The sequence below is a fragment of the Gorilla gorilla genome, chromosome 4, assembly GCF_029281585.2.
Source record: "Gorilla gorilla gorilla isolate KB3781 chromosome 4, NHGRI_mGorGor1-v2.1_pri, whole genome shotgun sequence".
Classification (NCBI taxonomy): Eukaryota; Metazoa; Chordata; class Mammalia; order Primates; family Hominidae; genus Gorilla; species Gorilla gorilla.
In genome coordinates, this window is record NC_073228.2 from 32647026 (window position 1) to 32667161 (window position 20136).

The following is a 20136-nucleotide window of genomic DNA, read 5'->3' on the forward strand; positions in this document are numbered from 1 at the left end:
GTGCTGGGATTACAGGCATGAGCCACTGTGCCCGGCCTGTAACCCCTTTTTATAGATGGGTCAACTGAGTCTCAGAAGGTAACTGATCTGGCCAGGTGTGGTGGCTCACGCCTTTAACCCCAGTACTTTGGGAGACCAATGTGGGAGGATCATTTGAGGCCTGGGCAACATAGTGAGACTCTATCTCTACAAAAATAAAAATACAAAAATTAGCCGGGTGTGGTGGTGCAGGCCTGTAGTCCCAGCTACTTGGGAGGCCGAGATGAATCACTTGAGCCCAGGAGATTGAGGCTGCAATGAGTTATGACAATGCCACTGCACTCCAGTGGCCTGGGTGACAGACCAAAACCTTATCTCTTAAAAAAAAGGAAGGTAACTGATCTATCCACGGTCACACATCTAACTAGCAACAGAACCAGGTCTGACTCTGGTGCCCGAGTTTTAAACCACATGCCTGTGCGTCTCATGCCCACTGGTAGAAAAGTCTTTTGCAGGCATTCTCCACCAGGCGCGGTGGCTCAAGCCTATAATCCCAGCACCATGGGAAGCTGAGGCAGGTGGATCACCTGAGGTCGGGAGTTGGAGACCAGCCTGGCCAACATGGTGAAACCCCATCTCTACTAAAAATGCAAAAATTAGCTGGGCATGGTGGCACACATCTGTAATCCCAGCTACTTAGGAGGCTGAGGCAGGAGAATCGCTTGAACCCAGGAGGCAGAGGTTGCAGTGAGCTGAGATCGTGCCACTGCACCCCAGCCTGGATGACACAGTGAGACTGTCTCCAAAAAAAAAAAAAAAAAATACAGGCATTCTTATGTTGAGTTCTGTCTGCCTTGTCCCACTGCTTGCTTTTTCAAGCAAGCCTCCCTCAGGCTAAACCTGGGTTTACCCAAGGCAAGAGGAAATGTCTGATGCACTGGACTCAGAAAGTCCATGCCAGTTACTTATGAGAGAACGCTGACCTTTTCTTTGCAGGATGACTACCCACTCTCCCTTGTTAAACAAAAACTCCCAAAGCAGTCCCTCCTACAGCAAGGGCTCCAGGAGGTCAGCAGCTCTCTTTTCCCTCCAGCCTCCTCTCTCAGATGGCTGAGAATTCTCGCCAGTAAACTATTTCTTTTATAATATCATTGAGATCTAAAACGAAATGAAATCTGAACCTTGGGTATGTCTCGTCTCCATGGAAACAGCTTCAAGCCTGAGTGCCTCCAAGAGATATGGGTGCAGTTCTTCCAGCTGCCCTGGAAATAAGTGACTGAGAACTGGGCAGTGCCGAAACAAGGTCCTGTTGAATTAGCAGCAGTTTTAATAATAACCACAACAGGTTCAACATAGGATTAGGTCATCAGCAGCAGCATTATCAACCTGTATTTTCAATTTTTAAGTGTGCTGGCTTGGTCAAGAACCAGCCAAATGAATGACAGCACAGATCATCCTGTCTACTTTGGGAAGGGATGTTTTAAACTCTATTAAGGTGGTGGAAAGACTGTGGTAGGAAAAAACATAAACAGTAATAAATTTTAAGAACATTCTGTAGACGCATTTTCGCTTCTGGGAATGGGAAACTAAAATTTCCCCAAGAGGCATCATTATTAAAGCCATAAATAAAACATCCCCGATTCGACTGCTTGGTTGCTTTGCTTACGTGGCCTTGCTCTGGCGAAGTGGCTCAGAATTTGAGGCAGACACGTCCAGGGGAAGCTGGGGAGGTGAGTGAATTTGACAGCATTGGGCCTCCTCCTCTCCAGCACGTTACCTGCACACCAGACCAGAGTGCAGGGATGATGAGTGCATTTTGCTGTACTGAAGACCATCAGAGAGGGTTAGCATAAAATTCAAGGATGATTTTTCTAGCTGATGCCCCCCTACCTTTCTTCTTTCCATAAAAGTACACTCTCCTCTAGAAGTAAAAGCAAGTAGTATGGTGCAAGGACCACTAGCTTCATTGCCTAACAGGGCTGCTGCTTATTAGGCCCAGTAACCATGATTACTTAACTTCTCTGGGTGTCAGTCCCCTGTGTAGAGGTGGGCTCCGAGGGATGAGTACTGAATCCTAAATATCCTATGTGCTCACAGTGTTCACCGTAGTGAGTTCCAATCAATCAGTAAAAAGACAAGTGACACTTGCGGAGACCCATTTGTGCTGGGCACTTTATGGCTGTCATTATATTTGACCTCACGATAACTTACATGGTTGCTGGTATCCCCTATTTACAGATGATGGAAACGAGACCTCATAATTGCAGTGACTTTCTCAAAGTGATAATTGTGTAAACATGCAGCCAGGCTTCAAATCCATCTGTCCAACCCCAAAACCAAGGTTCTTTCCACTTGACTCTGTTGATTTCTGAGCTCATGAGCTCGGGATAAATCATTATTTTAATTGAAAATAAATATAACTCGCCAGGCACGGTGGCTCACACCTATAATCCCAGCACTTTGATCACCTGAGGTCGGGAGTTCAAGACCAGTCTGACCAACATGGAGAAACCCCGTCTCTACTAAAAATACAAAATTAGCCAGGTGTGATGGCACATGCCAGCTACTTGGGAGGCTAAGGCACGAGAATTGCATGAACCCGGGAGGTGGAGGTTGCGGTGACGCGAGATCGCACCATTGCATCCAGCCTGGGCAACAAGAGCAAAACTCAGTCTCAAAAAAAAAAAAAAAAAAAAAAAAAAAAAAATATATATATATATATATATATGTATATATATAATTCTTTGTCATTGGGAATTACAGGTACCTTATATGCAACATGAACTTTTTCAATCCTTGGCTTGTTCCAAGCTACCCTGGAGAATTACCTCTGAATGGCTCCATAAAGATGTTGTCATGTGTTAGAATACCTTAGTCACTTTCATGTGGGCAAGGGTCTGGATTTTTTTTATCTTTTAAAATCATTTTGAGCAAGTGAAAACAACATTTTTTCCCCTCAAAAGAAATATAAGGCTGGGCATGGTGGTGCATGCCTGTAATCCCAGCACTTTGGGAGGCTGAGGAGGGTGGCTCACTTGAGGCCAGGAGTTCGAGAGGCCGGGAGGTGGAAGCTGCAGTGAGCCTTGATCGTGCCACTGCACTCCTGCCTGGGCAACCAGAGTGAGAGACCCTGCCTCCAAAAAAAAAAAAAGAAAAGAAAAGAAATATAAAAGCATAGTGCCACAATCAAAAAGGCTGAACTCCTGTAAAATAAAAGTATAATACAACCCAACCATCCCACAGTTTTAAGCTCTGTTTCTCCAATGCTTGAAAGGCCAGGATTTCCATTTTATATGTAAAAAGAATAAAACATGAGTGAACAAAATAGCCATGACATTTTGGTGTGTGCTCAGATCTGCCAGGAAGTTTCTTTCTGGTTGATTTTCATGGCGGGCTGGGGCCACAGATAGGGTGTGGGCTTCACAGAATCAGAACAAGAGTGAAAATCCTCGCTTTTCCACAGGCAGGCTATTTATACTTCTTGAACCTCAGTTTCTTCTTCTGTGAAATGGGGGGATTATTGTGTGAACTAAACAAATAATGTGCATAAAGAGCAAATATAATATTCTTCATCCCAATCTCAATTCAAAATAGACTTGTGCCATGCGTGATAACAATCATCTTCCTGACTCCTTAACTTTGTGCCAGGCACTGGGCTGAGCCTTTTCTACAGATTATCTAAGGGAAATCAGTATTTGAGCTCAGTTGCTCTAGCTCCAGAGCCTACCCCATGACCCGCTCTAGGACACGAGCCACTTACTGGTTTCAGATGAAAGGCTTTATGAGCAACTGCTTCAGCAGAAAGTAGGTGCCTGTGAGGGTCCAGTGGTCCTGTGTGAGGGTCCTGGCTGATGTGGCGAGCCATTTGGCCCAAAGTGGGGAGGACCTTGCATAATAATCCCTCATCCTCTCACACCGCAAAATTAGTACCACAGCTTTCTGCTCCCTTGGATTGGTTTCCCTACTAGACTAGGCATATAATAGGTGTCCAAAAAAAATGCTTGTAGGATAAATAAATGCAAATAAACCGAACCATTTCCCTATGTAGGAAGCATTTTATGCTTAACTTCTCCATTCTCCTCTTAAACATACTGACATGATTGAACAGATTTTTTTAAAAGCTGTTAATTCTCCACCATCCAATTCAAGGCCCATCGAGCATTTATTCAGCACCTATTATTAATGTAGATGGCCAAGGATTACATATGTAATCCATTAGAGAGTATTGAAAAACAACAACAAAGCCCAGTGTAAAAATATTGAGCTATGAAATACATAATACTTTCCAGGTAGCATTGACTTCTGTAGCTGTTTTATGTTAATTTTCTAATTTGCATTCCCTGAGCTCTTATTAAGCAGTCAGGGTGGGCAGACTGGGAAAGTGTCATGTGAAGCAGCACCAGAATTAACATGGCAACATGCCGAAACCCCAGCTCTACAAAAAAATACAAAAATTAGCTGGGTGTGGTGGTGTGCACCTGTGGTCCCAGCTACTCTGGAGGCTGAGGCAGGAAGATCACTTGAGCCCAGGAGGTGGAGGCTGCAGTTAACAAAGATTGCACCACTGCACTCCGCCCTGGGTGACAGAGCCGGACCCTACCTCAAAGGAAAAAAAAAAGACTTAACAAGGCTAAAATTGGAACATGGTTTAGTAATGAGACCTTGCAAAACCTCAATTTCATTATCTACAAAATGGGGATAGTGTCCTCTCCCCTCCCTTTCTCCCAGCAGGGAAACAAGAGCTTGAAAGAATGAGGACCCAAAGATGGCTTGACATTGGTTGTCTCATGCATATTCTTTTTCTCTCGTCCTTCTCTGCAAAAGGCAAACAAGAACGAAATGGTAACAGGCACATCCACTGAAGCAAAACAGGTCACTGGAAGAAGATAATATACTGAAGGACAAATAAAAGTCAAGTGTAGCTGGGCCCAGAATGGGTAGGTGAAAATGTGTGGGAAGGAGAGAAGGCATGTCCTTTTTCATAAAACAGACTTTTTTTGTTTTTTTTTTTAAAGACAGGGTCTCATTCTGTCACCCAGGCTGGAGTCTGGTGGCACAATCGCGACCCACTGCAGCCTCAACTTTCTGGGCTCAAGCAATCCTCCCAGCGCAGCCTCCCAAGAAGCTGGACTGCAGGCATGCACCACCATGCCTGGCTAATTTTTTTATACAGATGGGGTCTCACTATGTTGCCCCGGCTGGTTGTAAACTCCTGGACTCAAGCCACCCTTCTGCCTTAGCCTCCCAAAGTGCTGGGATTATGAACATAAGCCACGGTGCCTGGCCATAGAAAGGCTTTAAAAATATTAGCAATGTGAAACATGCACACTTGTGTAGTTTTAATATCTTCTTTGCCATTTTGGCTGCCTGTACAAGATGGGTACTCCATAAGATATGGAAGCAAGCTTTTGAAAAGGTACTTTAAGATATAGTATAAAATGATAAACTGGGCACGGTGGCTCACACCTGTAATCCCAGCACTTTGGGAGGCCGATGTGGGCAGATCACTTGAGATCAGGAGTTCGAGACCAGCCTGGCCAACATGGTGAAACCCCGTCTCTACTAAAAATACAAAAGTTAGCCGGGCGTGGTGGCACGTGCCTATAATCCTAGCTACTCAGGAGGCTGAGTCAGGAGAATCACTTGAACCCAAGAGGCAGAGGTTGCAGTGAGCCGAGATGGTGCCACTGCACTCCAGTCTGGGCAACAGAGTGAGACTCTGTCTCAAAAACAAAATAAAATAAAATAAAAATAAAAAATATAATAATGATGATGCCGAGACAAAATTGTTTAGCTTATGTTAAATGAAGGCACCAGCTCACAAAATTTACTTACAATGACTGGATATACAAGACAGTGTGTGCATATGGAGCAGACCAGAGGAAAAGTACTTGGCAAACAAAAACAGCTTATTTATTAGGATGATAGAACTGCCTTGCCCAGTGCCTGGAATCAAACACATGTTTAATAAATGTGTTGATAATAAAAATAAAATAAAAATGAGAAAATCTGATATGCCATATGTTATAACTGTGAATACCGGTCTCTGTTAGCCAATCATTCAGAGATGATAACACCCCTTTTTGATATAATTTTGTTGTTTTACTTCTTTTTTTCCCTTTACTTCATGCAATACTATTTCCAAAGAAATTGGTGTCATCAGAAAAGTCTGCAGAGTCTATTGAATATGGGGCTTTGTACACAGAACTGGATAAAGGTCACTCATGCATTTCTGATATCTAAAGCCAGGAGAAGCATTTGCAGATAAGCAGGAGACCTGCTGTTATTCATTAGTTAGCTGACTGTCCTTGGGAAAAACAAGCCCTTAGGGTCTCAGTCAACAGATCTGTGACTGGATTTAGATAGGCCTTTAAATACTTTAATATGAAATGTCAAGATCAAACACACTGGGTCAAGGAAGACAGATGAGCTCTTCAAAGAGTTAATATTTGAAAACTTTTATTTTCTCAAATGAGCACCAACACAGATTGGAAATATGACAGAAACGATGCACTTTTCTCTAATACTGAATCACTATGTACAAATACGGGAAAAGGTGAAGACAAATTATTTGAAAACAATTACCTTTGTTATAGAAGCAAAGTGACCTGAAAAATGCCACCAAAGAAAACAAAAACCCAAACCCAACAAATACAGTTTGTAAACACAAGCATAAATAGACAGATTCTGTATTGGAAGATAGTCTCTGCAGGTTGGGAAAGGGAACCGACTCCCACTGTCACCGAAATGTTACACAAAAACATATGGGCAGATAGAATTTGGTAACATGAGAATAGCTTTCATAGTTTCTTCTAGGCTTTACCTTTTCTGCCAGATTTCATAACTATTTTAATTTTAAAAAAAGTAAATATCTCTTTCCTCTATCTAGACAACTAGCATATTTTCTCATTTGAGGCAGATTCCTTCAAAATATGTAAGTTGATTGTGTTCAAGATTTGATTTCTCAGCCTCTTTCTGAACCTGAGGCAATCTGACCTTAAAAAAAAAAAAAGCTGTTTACCACTAAGATATGTATATTATAATATTAATGTTCTTTTAATCCAAACCAGTTAATGTTTAACATGATGCGGCTTCTAAAACAGCTGGAGCCCTGCGATACATGATTAATACACTCTCATCTCAGTTAGAAGCACAGATTTGACTCTGCTCCATCTTCACAAACAACACATCTCCTTTACAGTCTGTAAAAGCTGATCACGCAAATCAAGAAAAAGGAGCAAACCTGCAACAGCTCCATACTCAAACAAATCCTCGTGGGTTCTGCTGTTGGTCCACTCAGAAACAGAAACAACCAGAGAGAAAGAGAAGAAAAACTTTATGCGCCCGAGGTGTAAACTGTAGTTAAAGTGTCCCCACTCGAGAAAACAGGAGGCACAATCGAAAGTGCTTTTTACACACATGCGCGCGCACACGCACAACTAAAAATGTGATTCTGATTTGTTGGAAATTCTTCCAACAGGAAGAATCACTGTAAGTTGTTACTACTAAATTAACTTGGTTTTATTTATTTTCTTTTCTAGCCAATACTGATGCAAGAAAATATTTCAATTCTCAACCTGATTAATGTACTGCAGAGTCTGTTCCACTGGGGAAAAAATGCAGAGAGGCATTGCTTCAAAGCCTTGATCCAGATTAAAGTGATAGAGACCTTAAAAAAAAAAAAAACTGAAAACATGTATTGGTGATCACTGTTTCCCTTAAAATATACTTCAAGAAATGCAAAGGAAACCATAGAATTTAAAAGGAAAATAAAAAGTGCTCTCAGGGGATCTGAGAAAACAGCACCAAATATATTATTTAAAAAATTAAATATTATTTACAAAAGTATATTTTACAAGCAACTGTTTCTTTTATATATATCCACTTGAAAATCTCTTTATAAAGGGTCATCTCTTTTGCACACACTGATCCACCAGTAAAAATCACTCTAGCCTATCCTCGTGAACTCAGGAAGAACACTCAGTCAGGTCCAGCTGACAGCTTGTGGGTATCGAGTTTGGCTGTGTTTGGTTCATGTCAAATCAATCCATCAGCAGCCTGAGACTAATGTCCCGGGTCCCGAGGGGTCTGGGTCTACTCCAAGGTGGCCAAGGTCATATGACCTAGGGTGGCACAGGGGACATGGAGCTAGAGAGTCTGCTGGCTGGACTTCAGTTCCAAACGAAGGCAGCTGCTGGCTGAGGTATAGAACTTCATGCCTTTTCCTTTCTCACGTCTCCTTACCCTGTCTCTACTCCCCATACCCTGCCCCCAAACTTCACCAACAAACTCCAATTCCCCCAACCCACCTGGGGTGAATGAATGAGGTCTTTGGTTATGCTCTAAGTCAATAATTTGGTGAGGAAATTAAAGAATGAACTGACTGACTGAGGCCATGAGTTAATTTAGCATCTCCATAGCTCAGCTGTGGCCTCTCCAATGCTGCTCAATGTTAGATAGACAACCCATGAACAGAGCGAACGTTGTAAGAAGCACTTTTGGTTTCACTGACACAAAGGGAAAGCCTAATGACTTTTTTTTTCCCCTGTAGTTATGGAAAAACCAACACTCTACTCAGCTCTCTCACAGCAAGTATGGCGCCTTGCACTCACTGAAGGCTCACTGGATAGTCACCGAAAAAAAAAAACATTCAGAACCAGGGTCTGACTGGAGCCTGCTCTGATCCATCCAACAGTCAAAGGCCTCATCCCCAAGGAAGAACAGTGGCACACTGGTCCCCTTGGAAACTTGAGGGCACCCCATGTCTAGTTTATGTCACCACATTCCATTTGTAGTTTGAAAGACAAAATACCTACCCCATGTTTAACCCCCATTTTCTTCTTATGGGAAGGACTATCAATAAACAGCCAGGACAATCCCTGAGGAAAGGGTCCAATGAAAATCCATAAAGGAAGACTATTTCCTTGAGGAGCGGGAAGGGAGAGAGGGGAAATCCATGGCTTCTGTGCCGGGAAGCCAGCTTAGGAATGTGAAAGTTAAAAAACGATTTCATTGAGAACTTGGGCCTGTGAGCCAGAGAAACTATTCTTCTGGGAGCAGAAATTCAGTATTTCTTCTGAACTTCAGTCTACCTTGCAGTAAGGTGGGGAGAACAACTTGATCTCCCAGGGCTATGAAAGCACTGGAAAGATCTGGACAAGAAGCCTTGGGGAACAAAAGTCGATTTCTAAGCCCACACCTGTCTTGGGGCTCCCATTCCACCATCAGCACGTGGAGACACACAAAAAAGCATTTCCACCAAGGACGCGCTCTGAATGGAAACTGGTTCTGCTGCAGACGCGATTCTGAAAAGCTCCTGGGCTGTTGGCTGCTTTCATCTCAGTTCATCACTTTACAGAATCTCCCCATGAACTCATTCTTTTGTGAGACTTTTAGGGTGAATTTTCCGAGAAGGTCGGCCTACTTGGAGGAGATGCTGAGAATTACCTAACACGCACACGTATCTTAATAATATATTCAGTCTAAGAAATGAAATTAACCCAGTTAAATGAGTTTCAGTCATATACTGTGTAATGGCTGAATTGCTGTAGAACAGACTTCACAGTGTTGATTAAATGTAACAAACTCCTCTTTCTCTTATGGGCCTTACAGGGATGTGCTCTCCACTTCCCTAATCGGAGGATGTTTGGATGGGGGAGGGGGTGATATCGGAATTTGGGCAGAACTCCTCCCTGCTGCTGGACCACACTGACAGGAGATTTCTCTCCATGCAAGACATTCAGGCCTAAGTGAGACAATTAGGGGCATGAGGAATCTACCAGCCAGGTTATTACTGACGATCCCACGGAAGCCACTGTAAAACCGAAGAGGAAAGATGCACCGAACCTGAACTGGTTCCAATGTAAACCCCTCCTCCTGGGATGACTCCTACCCAGTCCCCTCCCTCACCACACTCCTCTTATGAGGGGTCAGAAGGAAGGGCAGTTAGAATTGCTAACTGATCCTACTTTTTATTTCTCTGACTCAATATCTGAGCCATTTCTTCAGGAGCTCCCAAACTGCAGCCCCTTTGTGCCCTGCTCTCCTCAATTACTGATTTTACTTGGTTGCTGGTCAACGCCTTTGGGATATTTGGATGGTAAGCCCATTGCAAACAGCAGTCCCCTCACACCTTATCTACGGTGGCTAGAGGCAAAGATGATGATTGCCCAGAGACTGAGTGAGGCATCAGAGTCATCGCACCCACCTGGCCACTGCCCAAGTCACTCGCTGCTGCCAGGACACTCCCCCACTCAGCCCAGGAGAACCAGGCCCTTGCCCCACCAACTAGAATCAGGGCCACATCTTGTGCTCATTTGCTAACCTGGCACATTTGGTGTCAGGCACAGAAGCTTCTAGTCAGAGAGAATGCAGTCATGAGGTATTTTTTTTTTTCTCTTTGTCCTTTTAGACAAGTCAATTATTTCAAGCCTAAGTTATCAGGTCTCCAGGAGCGGCGCAATTTTGTTCCTACCTCCACCCTTCCACCCCTTCCCCGCGCCAGGACCCTTAGAGTTTCCCCTTTCCCTCTTCCTCACGCCCCCGTGCCACTGCTCTCCTGACAAGAGGCCATCAGGCAGCTCTCGCATGGGCCCTGGGGCCCTTACCAAGGTGGGCTGCCGCCATGCGGTCAAGGATCTGTTCCTTTTGTTGTTTTGTTTTCAGCCAAAACTAGAACAGAGAGAGAAGCCAGGATCAACTCACAAACAGATACAAAGCAAAGAGACAGAGAGACAGCAATTTAGAGGCCGGTCACCAGAAAGATGGCGTCAGGGTGGGAGGATGCCCCGGATGGCAAGGCCCCTAAATGGATGGAACCAAGTGTCAGTCACTCTCTCACGCTTGGGAAGAATGTTCGGTTGAATGGCGTTCACGTGGACACTAGGTTGGGTAGATGCTGTCCAATCAGTCCCAGCCATTGTCCTTGATCATGTGTGCTAGTTCAATGATGTATTTGCCTTCTTTATATTTCTGGCTGCTTTCAAAAGCATGTTCCTAGGAAATACAGAAGCAGAGAAGAGATACTGAACAACCAAAGACAAGAAAATGATTTTTTTTTTCTTTTTTGAGGCAGTCTCACTCTGTCACCCAGGCTGGAGTGCAATGACGCAATCTCCACTCACTGCAATCTCCGCCTCCCAGGTTCGAGCGATTCTCCTGCCTCAGCCTCCCAAGTAGCTGGGATTACAGGCACCCACCACCACACCTGGCTAATTTTTGTATTTTTAGTAAAGATGGGGTTTCACCATGTTGGCCAGGCTGGTCTCTAACTCCTGAGCTCAGGTGATCCACCCACCTTGGCCTCCCTCGTGCCTGCTAGGATTACAGGTGTGAGCCACCACACCCGGCCAAGGAAATGCCTTTTGTAGCAGAGAAGCAGGGGCAGATGACAGGTATCAGCGTCACCACGGTCTGGTCCCAGCTTCACCCTGACTCAGTGAGATGATTCCTATCCCTCAAGCGCTTTATGTCCCCCTCGCTTAGCTGCAGAACTGAGGCAACACCAGGACTTTCACAATATTACAACACAATTTTCCAGGAGCTTCGCTCATTTAAGTCTTTGCAATGTCACCCCCTCAGTAAGGTCTTCCCCAGCTACCCTACTTAAAATCCAACTTCCACTCCAGTACTCCCTTTCTCCCTTCTGCCCCAACCCCTGCTTTAGTTTTCTTCACTGTACTTCTCACTTCTGAATATACATTATAATTTGCGTTTCTATTTTGTTTATGCTCTGTCTCCCATGACTACAATATAAACTTCATGGAGTGCAGAGACTTTCATGTTTAGCTCATGGCTGTAGCCTTAGAAGACTGCCTGGCACATAACAGAATTTCAATACATAATTGCTGAATGAATTAGTACATTTACATATATAAATTTACATATATATAAATCTTGGTTTACTGGTGCTAACGGAAGTTTGCCCTGGGTTAGATCCATAAAGTTTCTGTGTCATTCCTGCTAGTTTCTAAGAACATAAGAAAACTTGGTTCTAATTTTATTTATTATTATTTTGAGACGGAGTCTTGCTCAGTCACCCAGGCTGGAGTGCAGTGGTGCAATCTCGGCTCACTACAAGCACCGTCTCCCGGGTTCAAGCCATTCTCCCTCCTCAGCCTCCCAAGTAGCTGGGACTACAGGAGCCAGCCACCATGCCCAGCTAATTTTTTTTTGTATTTTCAGTAGAGACGGGGTTTCACCATGTTAGCCAGGATGGTCTCAATCTCCTGACCTCGTGATCCACCCGCCTAGGCCTCCCAAATTGCTGGGATTACAGGCGTAAGCCACCGCGCCCGGCCGCCTGGTTCTAATTTTAAACTGTAATTGTTAGGCTTAGAGAAGACAGGGAGAGGAACAAAATACCGTGAGGCCAGACAGGTCTCCTTTTCAATCGGTTTTTCTTGCTGCTTCTATGTCAGATGTGTGGAGACAGGAGCTGTATAAACTCCAGGCCAGAGAACCTGGCAGTCCTTAAGCCCCACCTAACTGCCAGGCCCCCAGAGGGAGAACGTCATACTAACCACCTGGCAGGTGACTTTTCTAAACCCACAGCACTGTGGGCTCTCCCAGCGAATAAACAGGGCTCTTTTGTTTGCAGAGATACACACACAAGAACATCTTGGTGTATTCTCTGAAAAACACTGGCCATCTGTGTCTCAGCTCCATATGCACAAGCGGTGGACATCAGCCCTTCCCTGAGCTCCCAGAATTAGTAAGGAATTGAGGCGTACCCTTGCGGGGTTCTGGGACACCGTTGTATCAACTGTGTCTTCTGTTCTAGAGCTCAGGGGCTTTGTGTTTCAGAACAAGAGCTCAGGCACACCAGAGCAGCAATTTCCCTGACACTTCATTATTCCCTGTCTCTGTGCACACACATGCACACATGTGTGTATACACATGACAGAGCAATGTGTTTTGGGAATAAGGTCCATTGTTCCACGGTAATGTGTTTGGGGGGGGAGGAGGAAAAAGCAAAACTAAGAAAATGAGTTTCCTATTATGAAAAAAAAAATTCGGCCAGGTGTGGTGGCTCACACCCATAATCCTAACCCTTTGAGAGGCTGAGGCAGGAAGACTGCTTGAGGCCAGTTTGAGACCAGCCTGGGAAACATGACAAAACCTCATCTCTACAAAAAAAAAAAAAAAAAATACAAAAATCAGCTGGGTGTGATGTCATGCACCTGTGGTCCTAACTACTCGTGAGGCTGAGGCAGGAAGATCATCTGGGTCCAGGAGGTTGAGGCTGCCGTGAGCCGGACTGCACCACTGCAGTCCAGCCTGGGGCCTGTCTCAAAAAATAAATAAAATAAATCAATAGCCCCGAGACACAGAGGCATTTGGAAAATGTCAGAATTGGATTCCAATGGAAAGTGCACTAGACCTGGTGTCAACAGAAACACCCCAACTAATCCTGCCTCTACTGCTTCCCAGCATTGAAGCATCATTTACAGAACTGGGAGATTCACACCTACTTCACAGAGGTAACAATGGAATGAAAGGAGGGCCAGGTGCGGTGGCTCACACCTGTAATCCCAGCACTTTGGGAGACCAAGGTGGGGGGATCACCTGAGGTCAGGAGATGGAGACCAGCCTGACCAAATGGTGAACCTGTGTCTCTACTGAAAATACAAAAAATTTAGGGCCAGGCACGGTGGCTCACACCTGTAATCCCAGCACTTTGAAAGGCTGAGGTGGGCAGATCACGAGGTGAGGAGTTTGAGACCAGCCTGACCAACAAGGTGAAACCCCGTCTCTACTAAAAATACAAAAAAATTAGCCGGGCGTGGTGGCGCACACCTGTAATCCCAGCTACTCTGGAGGCTGAGGCAGGAGAATTGCTTGAACCCAGGAGGTGGAGGTTGCAGTGAGCCGAGATCACACCATTGCACTCCAGCCTGGGTGACAGAGTGAGACTCCATCTCAAAAAAAAAAAAAAAGGTGCCCTGAGCTGGCACATAGGTGACGGATGCATATTTGGGGTGTTGGGTGCTTCCCTGCTGTGCTGTGCACATCACAGTACTTGTCAGGCTGTTTGATCTGTTTTCATGTTGGTTTTCCTCCTCAACTGGCATCATGACTGTCAACGCTTTGAGGACAGGCACTGGATCTTATCAATTTTTTTGGTATTTAGTCAAATGCTTTTGATAAACCTTTGTCAAAAGAATGAATTGTTTTACCTGAACCTCAAGTGGGGAGCAAAACCAACCAACTCAGGCTTATCATTTATCTTCAATCCAACACATCTTCAGGGCAGTAAGACAGCCAAGAGGCTGGGAAACAGGGGCAGGGGCAGAACTTTTCTGTACTTGATCTTAGCCAAAAGGCCAATAAGCAATGAAGAACATTTCTGGATAACCACAATTAGAACTGTGTCCCCCACCCATCACCCAGAGGGGGCCCATGACTGTACAGAGGGAATAGAATGGCCAAATCCAGCTTCTCCCACAGGAACAACCAAGCCAACCATAGGAAGCTGTGGCTAACCCATCTTGGCACCACACAACACACTGTCTAGGTTTTTTTTTTTGCTTGTTTGTTTTTTGAGATAAGAGTCTCACTCTGTCGCCCAGGCTGGAGTGCAATGGCATGATCTTGGCTCACTGCAACCTCCGCCTCCTGGGTTCAAGCAATTCTCCTGCCTAAGCCTCCAGAGTAGCTGGGATTACAGGCATCTGCCACCATGCCCAGCTAATTTTTGTATTTTTGGTAGAGACGGAGTTTCACTATATGTTGGCCAGGCGGGTCTCGAACTCTTGACCTCAGGTGATCCACCCACCTCGGCCTCCCAAACTGCTGGGGTTACAGGCCTGAGCTATTACGCCTGGCCCCATTTTTGTTTGTAATCCTGAATGTTTCCAGGGAGATGGGGAAAATGGAATCTAAAGGCAGTGCTACCAGGCTCCACCTGGGGCAATTTTTTTTAATGATTTCCATATTTTCAAACTATTTCAGTGGAATCATAATTCAGTGCCTGGCATGTATTGCTCACATTATTTTATATGTGTGTAAATATATTTTTTTCCCAAAAGATGTTATTTTTTGAGCAGCATTAGGGTCACAGCAAAATTGAGCAGAAAGTACAGAGATTTTCCACATACCCGCTACCCACCTCCAGACTCCCCCACTATCAAAATCCCACACCAGATTAGAACATTTGTTACAACGGATGAACCTACATTGACATATCGTCAGCACTCTGCGGCAGGTTTGACAACTCCTTCAGGCTCCTTCAGAAGCCAGAGGCAGTTCATGAGCCATATGACAGGACAGGGAATTTGAGACATTTTACATGGACTAAATTGCCTTCCCAGAGACAGGAAGACCAACTTTTCAATATCCTCACAATGACAGGGAGGGCACGAATAGAAAGGAATGTGCGATGCATGGATGTACACGTGCAGGCTGAAAAAAATCTGCCAATAATAAAAATAACAATTTAAGTTAATTTTCACTGACATATGCTCTATGCAAGGTGATGACCTAAGTGTTTTATAGGCATGATCCTATTTAACACTCAAACCAACTCTGTAAGTAGGAGGAAATTTAGCATAGAAGCTAAGTAGCTTGTCCAAGGACACACAGACAAATAAGTCATGGATCCCAAATTTGAACCTGACTCTAGCTGCCTAGATGGTTCCTAACCACTAGCTAGAGGGACTGTAGGGGCAGTGTCTATGGTTATGTGGCGACCCCGGCGCATGTTAGGACAATTAGTCCCCAGCGTTCAAGCAGCAGATCCCAGCCCTTCCCTCCTCTCACTCTGGCAAAAGACTGCTCACTTTCCCTAGGCCCCAAAGGGACCTTAACATTTTTTGCTGAGTTAAACAATGAAAGAATAATTGTACATTTGGGAGAGGTCCAGCCATGATCACATCTGACAGTGGATGTTAATTAAGGCAGTTTTCGATACTGCCTTGCTCAGGGCCTGGGACCTAGGTGTTTTAGGAACATTTATTGGAGTATCAAAGTACAGTGGCTTCAGAACATGGGTTCTGGACCAGGCAACAGTGTGGCTCACGCCTATAATCCCAGCACTTTGGGAGGCCAAGTTGGGAAGACTGCTTGAGCTCAGGAGTTTGAGGCCAGCCTGAGCAACATAGTGAGACCCTGTCTCTATTTATTAAGAAATAAATTTGTTGGCCAGGCATGGTGGCTCACACCTGTAATCCCAGCACTTTGGGAGCCCGAGGCGGGGCGGGGGGTGGATCACCTGAGGTCAGGAGTTCGAGACCAGCCCGGCCAACATGGTGAAATCCTATCTCTACTAAAAATACAAAAAATAAGCCAGGCGTGGTGACACATGCCTGTAATCCCAGCTACTTGGGAGGCTGAGGCATGAGAATCGCTTGAATCTGGGAGACAGAGGTTGTGGTGAGCTGAGATTGCGCCACTGCACTCCAGCCTGGGCGACAGAGCAAAACTCTGTCTCAAAATAAAATAAAATAAAATAAATTTGCCTAATATTTAAAAAACAGCATGGGCTCTGTGTCAGAATACTACTACATGGTCACGTCCTTTGAGAATGAAAAATTTAGAAATAAAAAATAAATAACAGAATATTACATGGATTCCTATCCTGGTGTGGCTATTTAATGGCTAGATTGCCTTGGACATACTATTAACCTCCTTAAGTCTCAGTATCCCTATCCATAAAATAGAGGTGAAGATAGCATCTAACCTCTAAGGCTGCTGATGCATGCCTGGCATCTAGTGAGCTGTCGAGTAAGGTTATATGCCATTACTATTATTATTTATTAAATCTAAAGGGGTGTGTGTCTCAGGGGGTAGGTGTGAAGGAATGAATAGGAGGAGGGAAATATATCAACAGAAAGGAAAGAATGAGTGTGGTAGACAGGTGACTATCCTGGTCTAAGACAATCCCACAAGGCCATGGAAAGCGAGTAGAAGAAAGTGTTCTGGCATAAGGCTCTTGGCAATTCCCTTCCAGCCCTCTACCAACCAGACTCCTTTATACTTACGTATTTCCAGCCCAGAGTGGTTTTGCAGTTTTCACAGTAAATGTCTGCGACTGCATGCAGTCCTGTTAGCAACACTCGCTCTTCTGCAGGCCCACAGCCCACATTAACTCTATGTCGAGGCACAAAAAGAGAGAGTGGGTAGTTAGTGACACGCACACCAGGCATTCAAGCTGAGCTTCCAGCAAAAATTAACTGGGAAAGGCTGTCCCAAGGGGAGTCAACCCTGAGCTGAGCAGATCTAAACCAATCCCCAAAAGGTGGCCACAGGGAAATATCTCAGCTGGAAGGAAATTCAGATCTGCAAGTTCTAGCGGAGTGGGTCTACTGAAATAATCTTTATGGTTGAGAGTTTGCTTAAAATTTTAATTTTTCTAACAAATACTTTAAATCTGTGACTTAGGGGGACAAGCTGACAGACACACTGTGAAGTCCACAGCCATGGGCACAGGTCCTCACAGCTTACTGAGGACTGAATGAAGCTGAAGATGCCACACATGATAGCACAGTGTGGTCCTGATACAGGAATGAGTGATCCCTGGGTGCTGAATAGGCTCTACTCCTTCACAGGGTGCCCAGCTCAAGCCACAGGCCAGATTTCCATTTTTACAGTTTATCAGGCTTATGTAGGCTTCACCTTCCCTTCCCAGGGAAGAGGTGATAAACCTGGTGCCTGGGGATGGCTGAGGGCCCTGGAAACTGTGCATCTGCCCGAAGTGGGCCTTCCTTCCTCCTTAGGTCCCGCAGCAGATCTTGGTGTCTTTTTCACCCATATTCTCTTCCCCAGTGACACATCTCAGATCTCATTATGAGCCCTTCATGTTGAGGCTCTCAGAATCTCCTCAGCTTCTTCCCTGTGGGACTACAGTCCTCTGGTGTGCCCTCTGAGGGGAATGTAGCGAATATATTATTTTTAGCCAGAGATGTTGGCAAGAAATGTTCCCCAAAGGTAACTGACTACCAATTGTGGACAGTGATGCTCCACAGAGTTTTACTGTGGCAGACAGGGCAGGGTTCATTGTTTAATTATCACCAAGGATTGCTTTTTCCCATCCCTCGAATCTGTACCCCACAAGGAATGTACCATTCAGAGGCACTCACACTGAGTTAAAGAGGTATGCTCGTCCTTGACTTCCTTGGAACGACTGAAATGCAAGAAAACAAATCGATAGTTAGACATCCATTTCATCTATCTGTTTGGGAAACCAACCCCAATCACAGTTAAGCATGACCTTCCAGGACTGACACAGCAAAAGGGAGTACTGAGCCAGTTAACGGTCCCGCTGGCAGATGGTGTGGGGGCGGAGAAGAGGGCGGAATTAACAGAGCCACAAAGCTCGATCTGGCCCACCGGACTGTTTTCACTAGCCCAGGTGAGAAAATGAAAAAAACCCAAAACCACTATGTCATTAAAAACTTCTTCCCTCCTGACATTGCCTGATATAATTAATTCACCTGAGATCATTAATCCGCATTGGCGTTTCCTGGTCCCACCTGATTTCAGCCATCTGTGCTGGCCACAGCTTTCCCAGGCTGGACCAGGCATGGAAACCACCACAAGCTCCTTCGCTTGGCCTCTTGGTCCAGCCCTACCAAAGGCAGCAAAAAAATCCCCGACCCAAGAAAAAACTATCCAACCCACACTTATTGCTTGTCATGCCTTCTAGAAGATCCTAAGTGCCATGACAGTTTACAATCCTAAATGGGAGCACAGGAGCTCTTTTGAGATGTAAGCAACTTGATCTCTGCATCACAGAAATACTCATGAAGCAGCAATTCCACTTTAACCTCTAGCTTACATATGAGTTTCTTTCTTTTGGCTGGAGGGCGGCAGGGAACAGGAGAAACAGGAGCCAGAGCCTGCCATGCAATCTGGCGTCTGCTTCCATTAACATGGGCCCTGTCCATGTTTTCCTTCTCTGGTTACACTGAGAAGTCGGCCTGACATGAGCCAGCCATGTTCTGCACTGCCACCTGCATTTTTAATGTGGTCTAACAACAGTGTCCTGAATTTAATATCTTAGTCTGCTCTGAAAACCAACCAAAAAACAAGGAGATGAGTGGCTAACAGATGACCAGAGGGTAGGTGAGCACCAGATAGGACTCAGATCAGCACGCGAGACAATCATTTTTGTCAGATGTGCAGGACGTCAGGGATCAGTGCTGCCAGCCAGTGTGAAAGACAAAATTCTTTTTTTTTTTTGAGATGGAGTCTTGCTCTGTCATCCAGACCAGAGTGCAGTTGCGCGATCTTGGCTCACTGCACCTCCATCTCCTGAGTGCAAGCGAGTGTCCTGCCTCCGCCTCCTGAGTAGCTGGGACCACAGGTGTGCACCACAACATCCGGCTAATTTTTGTATTTTTAGTAGAGACAGGGTTTCACCATGTTGGCCAGGCTGGTCTTCAACTCCTGACCTTGGTGATCCACCCGCCTCGGCCTCCCAAAGTACTGGGATTACAGGTGTGAGCCACCACACCCAGCCAACAAAATTCTTTACTTGTGGAAAAACTGCCTCTGGGGCAGCTGGATTGTTGGTTGCCTCCAACATTCAAATACACCAGACACCTTCACTCCCAGGTGCATCTGCAAGGGGCAGGCAGATATTCCCCAGCTGGTGCCCAGACCCAAACCAATTCTCTCCTTTTTGGGGTCTTGAAACATCCCTGGGGAATATAGCAGCTTCCAGGCTACAACTGAGCAGCTATGAGTGTCCAAGCCTCAAAACCTGGAACCTGGAAGTCCATGCTGAGTGTTTGGATAAGACAATGTCCCAGTGACACAGGTCTAGACCTGGCCACACTGTTCAATCCTGGAGCACAAACACCACTCCAGGGCTTCATGACCTGGCCATGCCACCTCTCCAGCCTCTTCTCTTGCTACCTCCCCATTATGTCCTTCAGTCAGGCCAAACCACAGGCAATTCCTGGAAGTTGCATTACACTAACTTTGCCCATGAAGTTCCCTCTGATGGGGAGGCTCTTCCACCTGACCCAATAAGCCTCAGCTCAGCTCCCCTCTTTCATTAAGCTTTCCCTAAACTCCCCAGAAAAAGGCACCCAATGATACTCATGTTCTAGACTCTTCATGTTCCCTGCATTTCCTTTTTCTTTCTTTCCTTTTTTTTCCCCCCAAGAGAGTCCCACTCTGTCACCCAGGCTGGAGTGCAGTGGTGTGACCATG

General features: G+C 45.3%; 1 protein-coding gene across 3 annotated transcripts in view; it reads right to left on the reverse strand.

The window, feature by feature from the left end:
* Positions 1–844: 844 nt before the first annotated feature.
* The window catches only part of YPEL2 (yippee like 2), a 111306-nt gene continuing 92014 nt past the window's right edge, over positions 845–20136 (reverse strand). For 2 of the 3 annotated variants that reach the window (XM_055386728.2, XM_031011605.3), the window contains exons 3-5: positions 18057–18100; positions 16959–17067; positions 6417–10974 (exon numbers count right to left, since the gene is read on the reverse strand). In XM_055386728.2, coding sequence (XP_055242703.1) covers positions 10885–10974; positions 16959–17067; positions 18057–18100 — 243 coding nt within the window. In that variant the 3' untranslated portion in view covers positions 6417–10884. Of the gene's footprint in view, positions 1757–6416; positions 10975–16958; positions 17068–18056; positions 18101–20136 lie in introns of those variants that run through there. The other variant, XM_055386729.2, reaches the window with a different exon arrangement.